We start from the raw sequence: 7,489 nt of genomic DNA, 5'->3' as shown, positions 1-7,489 counted from the left end.
TAAACATGCAGTGTTTATTAATTAACAGTTTGGGACAGGTTTAGATGTGTTGATTGAAATTAACCTGATGCACCTGTGATAGAAGTATAATTATAATAATGTTTCTTATTTTCAGGTGATTATACTACAATTAAAACACTTATTTTTGTCCGTTCCACTACATTCTGCATACTGAACTTTTAAAATCATTTGCTGTTTGTTACAGACCTCCTATTGTCAATGTTCTGCATATACAGTTTAACTTTTGATATCTTACACAATCACAATTTGATTTAGCTTCCAAGATTTGCATAATATCATAATGCAAGGATGACCAAACTGTTGTAAATCAACGAATTGGAAAAAAAACAACTGAAAAACAAACAAATTGTCCATTGTTGAGTCTGTCAGCGTTATAGGAGTACAATGCAAGATTGGTGGAGTACTCTTAAAATTACAACCATCTATAAAAGGACACAACATACACTTTGTTTGTTTAGTTGGAAATTTATTGCTACACATGAATTAATTCTTTTGTTAGACACAATTCAGGCAGTTTTGGAGTGTTAAAGGAGTTTTTTTTAGTCACAGTAATTTCATAAGGCTCAAAGATGTGATAATCTGACTGAATCAGGCACTCAAGGCTTGTTGTAAGGCTGGAAACTTACATTGTCAGCATATGATATCAGTCTTCTACACAGTAAAAAAAAAAAAAAGATCCTAAAAAGACAAAGAACTTCAGCATAATCTTTTTGGTAAGTAATCTTTTTGGTATGTAAACTTAAGGGAATGTGTGAGTATGCCTTCTCACACGCCACCTGTCAGCATCTCAGAGGGGAGCTTAGTGGCCCTTGTTGGCCTTGTCAAAGAGCACCTTCAGCTGCTCCGGGGAGGTGGCCTCCTTCTGCTGCATCAGGTCAGCGTGGCCTTTGGTGACACCCCAGCCGTCAGGAGTGGACATGGAGGGGCAGAAGGGACGACCGGACGCAGGCTTCAGCTTCTCCCAGTAGTCACGACGGGCCCTAAAAAAAGAAATAAGGGAATAAGTTAAAAAAAAAAAAAACTGGTGGCATTTTGACAGAAAAAAGGCGAGGAGAAAGACGGATCGGTACCTGGCTCTGACCCAGGGCTTTGTATGCATCTCCAGGCCACTTCCCCAGCAGCCGTGCTTCTCAGAACCAGTAGGCAGGAAACCCCTCTCAGGTGCCAGCTCTTCAGCCAGGGCACGGACGTGATAAGGTTCAAATCCACAGCAGCCTCCAATATAACGAATGCCAGCATTGTACGCTTCCCGGGCGTATTTCTGCATGTCCCATCGGCTCAGGATCCTCGGCTCCAGACCTGTTTGAAAAGTTATACGTGACTTTGTGTTATGATCTCAGTTTTCTACCATGTCAACATTTGGACGGAGCGTGTATATACACACACACACATACCGAAAGGGAACTCTGGCAGGTCAATGAATCCCTGGCGGTTGCAGTCAGGAGTGTGGTAAGCCAGCGGCTGGGTCATGTAGTGAGCCTTCAGTCCTGCCTTCTCCACTCCCTCCTTCATCATCTTCACAGTGTTCACGCACATCTCGGGGTCAAAGTGGCAGTTAATGCCGACAATCTGAGCTCCTACAAAAGAGGACAAAGACATGAAAACTTGAATCAGGGTTTGAGAATGTTATTTAGGCAACGTTAAAGCCACAGCGGGTCTCATGCAAAAACCACATGAATGACTAGATTCGGTCTTAACTGGTATTCACCAAATTTTCTCTTTGGTACAAACAATATTTATAAGTCTAGACCTTTTGTACGAGTCATGAAAAGTAAGTCTGCCTTTCTTCACCAATGGACATCAAAATTATGAGGAATGAACTTGGAGTTCAACCAACTAAAACAAACTTGAATATTCTGTTCACCATATTATGATCGCCATGGTTTATGTATTTGGATTTTTTTGGTATGTTTTGGCACAGCAACATTACAGTGGTTGTTGTAAACAGCTGCAGGGTGTTTCCGACGGTCTCCGTTCAGTATCTTCTTCTGTTGCAGCCTCTTATATTAGTCACGGAGCGCTTTGCTTTTAGAAACATTTTTTAAGCGTTTAACTTCATGTCAATATATTCTCTCTTTATTTCTGTCACAGTTAAGCACCGCTCTGATGCGTCATTGGCAGCTGTATTATTGTCTTTTTGTTTGAGTCACCTATTATGTCTACTGAGACTGATAATTGTTATGTTTTTGTTAGCTGATTTACAAAAGCAGGATCTGGAGCTCTTCTGAAATTCCTCTTTTATTCTCACTTTGTGTGAATGAAACTTGCCCACAAACAGAGCAGGACATGTAGCCTTATGTTGCAGTTTTAGGGGCGTTCATTATGCTAATGATCAAATCTTATAAAACACACACCTCCTCATGAACAGGTGACATTCATCAGCCTGAAACGAGCAATTTACAACATTTTTGCAGTTGAGAATTTGGTGAACCTGACTTGGGACACTCATACGAGCAAATGTAAAGTAAAAAAAATTGTAATTAAGCAATCTTTTAAATTATGCTGATGGTAAAAGTTTCAGTGAAAACTGGTGTATGGACGCAACTAACTTTTGTCAGAAAATAGTGATCATCTTTTCCCAAAACCAAAGATGCAAAGAAACCAGCAAATATTCACATTTAAGAAGCTGGAACCAGAGAATTTTTTAGCATTTCCTCTTTAAGAAAAAAAAAAAAAAAAATTGGCGATTAATTTTCTGTTGGTTGACTAATCACTGCAGCTCTAAATTGGTGTAGTGTTTCTGTTGTTTTCAGCCCATTCGTGTTGTGTTACCAGCTGGCCACACACAGAGAGATGAAAGCGCAGCAATACTACCACAGGATGGCGCCAAAGTCATATTTTAAAAAGGAAATTCCAATTTACACATCAGAGTTATTTCAGTTTGAGCTACAGAAAGCTTGTGTTACAAACGGGGTTCCTGGAGTCTGAAAGATGTGGGCTTATCAGGTAGAAATGAAAAGATCCTACAGCACTGCATTATGGGAAATGTAGGATCCAGCTTTTTTGGAGCTTCATACTAGGGTCTAAAAATCAGGATCTCTCGGCCTCTACTGCATCGATGGAAGTGCTGGAGTGTCCCTTTAAGTGCAAATAATTTCCTCATATTGTACGTGTATGAAAACTGAATAGAAGATATGAAAATTATCTGTCCGTGCATTCTGGGATCATAAGACTTTGGAAGAAGCAGCCATTTGTTTGTCTGTGAGGTTGATATTGCTTCAGTCATATCTGCGAATACCAGGCTTCACCCCAGTTTCTCCACAGTTCCCATCATGATGCAATGCTCAAGTGAGAGGCTGTGCAACCATTATAGGATGTGACTTTTTAGGAAAAAAAAGTGTTATAGGAATTCACATACAGTAAATTGAAAGTTTCATACCAGCTTTGACCAGTTTCACAGCACAGTCTCCAGGGCTGACTCCGTTCAGGTCTCCCTCAGGTCCGATACACATAGTTGCAGCCACAGGCTTGCCGGAGGTCTTCAGAACCTGGACTGCCCACTCAGCCTCTTCCACATGCTCAAAGTACTGCAAGAAAACACAAAAATAAATCAGGTTAACATCAGTATAATGTAATTATTAATTTTATTTTAAGCTGCAACAGCTATTTTTGTATTCACATTATTAATTGCAAAGTAAGAAAAATAAATTGACACTGGTGGACAAACAAGCAATATTTTCCAGAATGTCAGAGTTCAGCCTCATTTCCTGCTATAAGCAATATTTTTTTTATGACGACGACGAGTCAAATTACGATATTCAATGTAAAAGGAGTCGCTAGTAGTAATGAACCCACAACTCAGCTCTATGTAGATTTATGGCAGCTTTCAACTCATTGATTTATGGCCCCAGACTTTACAGTTTTGATTAATTCTCGCCGCTCTCAGGGTCGTTTTCAGACCGAGCAGGCAGCTGTTTGATTAGAAAAAAAAAAAAAATCAAAATTTTTGAAAAAGGCTCTAACAATCGTTTAAAAAAAAAAAACCCAAAACAAAACTTTAAAAAACCCCACTTGTTTGCTACCTGCTCAGCACCAAACTGCAGACAGACAAAGTTAGAGACTATCTGGTGAACAAAGTGCAGCACTGAGCATCTTAAGAGGCAGATATTTCCTTCAGGAGGTAGTGGACACCAAAACTGAGCTAAAACAGGTGAATATTAGACTAGCATTCACCAGCTGTCCAGAAACATGACTCCAAATGAATGCATATCACTCTATATGGACTTGATGTATAAATAGGTAACTGGATGATATCAATGTTGTGTCTGCTGCCCCCAAGTGTCCAGTAGATGAAGGATCAGCACTGACCAGGTTTGGTTCATCTTTGTCGAAACATGTATGTATAACGAAGTGTTTGAAAGGGTATGAATAGTTTACTGATACATGTGGCAGTGATCTAATGCAGCTCTGCATGTCCTCGTAAAGTAATTAAGAGAGAACACTTCAAATGATTGTAATTTTGCAGCATGTGCATCATGTTGAAATGCTGATTATAACCGCTGTCTGTTCCCACCTATAGTAGATATCATGACCGCAGTTACCTGGAGTCTGAGCGAGTACAACAGGTGTCTCCTTCTTTGGCTTGAGAAAATAAAATAAAAAAAAAAAAAAGGGATACTCCACCAATTTTACATATATGGTCAGTTTACTAGTCATGGGGGAAACCAGTCAGCCTGTGAAAACAACTGTATAAATATCTTCTGTGGCATTGAAGAAGTTTTATTAAGATTTACTCTGATGATGTCGGTTATCTCAGCTTGGAGACTTAAAATGATTACGAAGTGTGTGGAGTTTGTAAGTGTATATTTATCAGGGAGGGAAAGTCGAATGAATATATGTTATTGGTTGCATTATGGGAGATGTAGGATCCAACTTCTATGAAGTTTTGCCCAAACAAAAGACTAAAAGCCAGAATATCTCAACTGCTTTGATTTTGACCGTTTTTAAATGAGTTCATCTCCAACCTTGATGGTAGTAAATTAATAAATTGGTGGAGAATCCCTTTAATTGTCAGCTGTTTGATCTCATCCCAAACAGCAGCTTTACTACAGGAGGAAAAAAGTTGTGTTGACTGGGGCCACATCAATTAAATTTACCCATGCAAAAATATGCAAAAGTGCCCGTTATAGTTTCCCAGAGTCAATGGTGTTGCCTTAAAAAGTCTTTTGTCCAAACAGTCCACGGATGCCACAAAGAACAGAATTTATCACTTTCAAGAAGCTGAAAACTGCAAATGTTTGGCACATTTGCTTAAAAAAAGTCACCCTAACATTGCATCTCTAGTGTTGACAACATACCTCTGCAATCAGGAAGTCCACATTCTTCTGGACAAAGACATCCATCTGCTTCTTGAAGATGGCCTTCACATCATTCTCACTCTTGCAGCTGAGGTAAGAGGGGGTCTGGGAGACGCCACCTGCCACCAAAGCATCACCTTCATTAGCCACCTGCCTGGCCAGGTCACAGGCTGCTTCGTTTATTTGTTGCCCCTGCAGGTCAAAAAGAGAAAGAAAGTGGGATCAAATTTTCACATCAATGCAGAACATGAAGTGTCTGCTTCCATCTTTTGCAGTTGAGTTTTTGCCAAAACCTGCTGCCAAGTTGCCATCACCATGAGACTTGTGAGCAGCTGCTGTAGCCACATAGATTAAAACGGTACTCACAGTGAAGCGCTGAGTGTTGCCTCTGTTCACCAGCTTATCATCGCTTGCGTAGAAAGTGAATGTCTGCATGACATTGGCGCCTGCCCTCAGGAACTCCCGGTGCAGCTGCCGCACTGAAACAAACCAAACAGCCCATTGAACATTTCATCAGGCGCAAAAACTGCATGAACAGGTCAGGAAGCGCTCACCAATGGATGCACGTTATGAAATATTACGCTTAAAAGAAGAAGGGAAAGGAGCAGTACCGGCTTCAGGGTGCTCGGCAGCAGCTTCAGGAGTCCACGGTCCTGCTTTCACATAACCTCTCTTCTCCAGGGCGAAGACAAAGCCTCCGTCCCCGATAACGACCTCTCCTGCATCCAGACGCTCCAAAATGCCCTGCGCGTAATGCAGGCGTGCAACAAGCAAGTCAAACACAGAAACGCACACAAGTTTGTCACATTTGGTGATTGACAGTCTGCAAAAACTTCCTTTCGCACACAAGTGAGCAAAATGCAGCCAAAGTTCAACTAAATATTTTGCGGTTTTTTGTGCACATTAAAGTTAAAACCAATTATTTTCTCATCTTGTTGTGCAGACTTACTTTCTTTGCTGGTGCCATGGTTATTGCAGCAGTGACCGGCCCTCTTCTATCAGCTACGGCGTCCTTCTGAGTTTGGAAAGGGCTTTGTGAAGGCATCCATGCTGCATTTATAATCCAAAAGGGGTGCGGTGCTAGTGATGTCACTAGAACCGCCTGCCTCTCATCTTCTCCCCCCTCCTCCTCCTCCCCCTCCTCCTCCTCCTCCCCCATCTCCTCCATCACAGTTTGCACAGGAGAATCTATTGTTCATGATACCACAGGAATGCAGGAGTAGCTCTATCGATATTTTGGGACATTATAACACTTTGTTTAGGGTTTTGTTTTGGATGCAATAAATCAGTGTGATGATTATGTGTTTTAGTGGGTGAGAATAAGATAAGTGGAAGATAAGATCAGTGGAAAGATTCAGAGAGTCACGCAGAAAAGCACAGAATAGAAAATAATTATCGAGTTTAACTGCCTTTTGCCATCAGCTGATTTTAAAAAAAAATGTAGATTTTCCAGAGATAAAAAGACTTTGATTTAAACTATTCTCTGAGGCACTTAAGGTTTTTGCATGGTGTGTAAATTTAGAGGGTAACAGCGATAAAGCCGTAGGTGTAAATGAAAATCACATGAATATGTTCTTTTCTGGAAACATCCCAACACCAGAAATCAGAAACATGTGGTGAATGAAAAAGCACGGTTTTATAAGCTCTGATGTGTTGTAAAATGATTAAAGAAATATAAATTTAACTTAAAGTTCCCCTCCACTCAAATAAAAAAAAAAAAGCTCACATTTCTTGGATGTTTGAGCTTCACTGTGCAGAATGTTTGTTCTCACATTCATCTGCTGAAAGTGGAAAGTTTCTGAGTTGCATAGATATGAGTATGATTTGTGACATCGATACTAGTTTGGAGCCAATCAAGGCCCAGTATGCTTAACTTACACAAAAATGTGAAGTGGAAACTTTCTGAGAATTGACTTGACTGTCCAGCAATGTAACTTTTTAAATTAAAAATATTGGCAGTACTTCTTAGGCTGATGGAATTATACTTTTCTCAGAGAAAGTATTTTCATATGTCTTAAGACATTGTTTAAATCATTATATCTTTATCATGTGACCCTGAAGGCAACGTGCTGATTCTGCTCTGCCACACAAAAAAACCACCATCAAGAATTAATGTTTTACTGTATGAAAAGCACGCAAGCCTTTATGGAAACTATATGAAACAGAAGAAT

The 7,489-nt window shown here is 40.1% G+C and overlaps 1 protein-coding gene across 1 annotated transcript; it reads right to left on the bottom strand.

Annotated features, from left to right (window-relative positions):
• Positions 1-466: 466 nt before the first annotated feature.
• On the bottom strand, positions 467-6,501 carry LOC137170722 (betaine--homocysteine S-methyltransferase 1-like). The gene is made up of 8 exons (XM_067574269.1): positions 6,268-6,501; positions 5,930-6,062; positions 5,685-5,797; positions 5,319-5,510; positions 3,401-3,548; positions 1,416-1,598; positions 1,092-1,320; positions 467-1,001 (listed from the first exon to the last, which is right to left on the bottom strand). The coding sequence occupies exons 1-8, from the start codon at positions 6,484-6,486 to the stop codon at positions 821-823; spliced, it is 1,398 nt and encodes a 465-aa protein (XP_067430370.1). The 5' UTR covers positions 6,487-6,501; the 3' UTR covers positions 467-820.
• Positions 6,502-7,489: the final 988 nt, after the last annotated feature.

This window comes from Thunnus thynnus, chromosome 19, assembly GCF_963924715.1.
Source record: "Thunnus thynnus chromosome 19, fThuThy2.1, whole genome shotgun sequence".
Taxonomy (NCBI): Eukaryota; Metazoa; Chordata; class Actinopteri; order Scombriformes; family Scombridae; genus Thunnus; species Thunnus thynnus.
The sequence above is the reverse complement of the archived record's forward strand: the minus strand, read 5'-3'. Positions and strand labels throughout refer to the sequence as shown.

Excerpts from the sequence above, each read along its gene's own strand:
- LOC137170722 (XM_067574269.1), bottom strand. The coding sequence starts at position 6,486 with ATGGAGGAGATGGGGGAGGAGGAGGAGGAGGGGGAGGAGGAGGAGGGG. Across the intron at positions 5,798-5,929 it reads TGCCGAGCACCCTGAAGCCG|TGCGGCAGCTGCACCGGGAG; the intron begins GTACTGCTCCTT and ends GGTTTGTTTCAG. Across the intron at positions 1,002-1,091 it reads AAGCCCTGGGTCAGAGCCAG|GGCCCGTCGTGACTACTGGG; the intron begins GTACCGATCCGT and ends TTCTTTTTTTAG.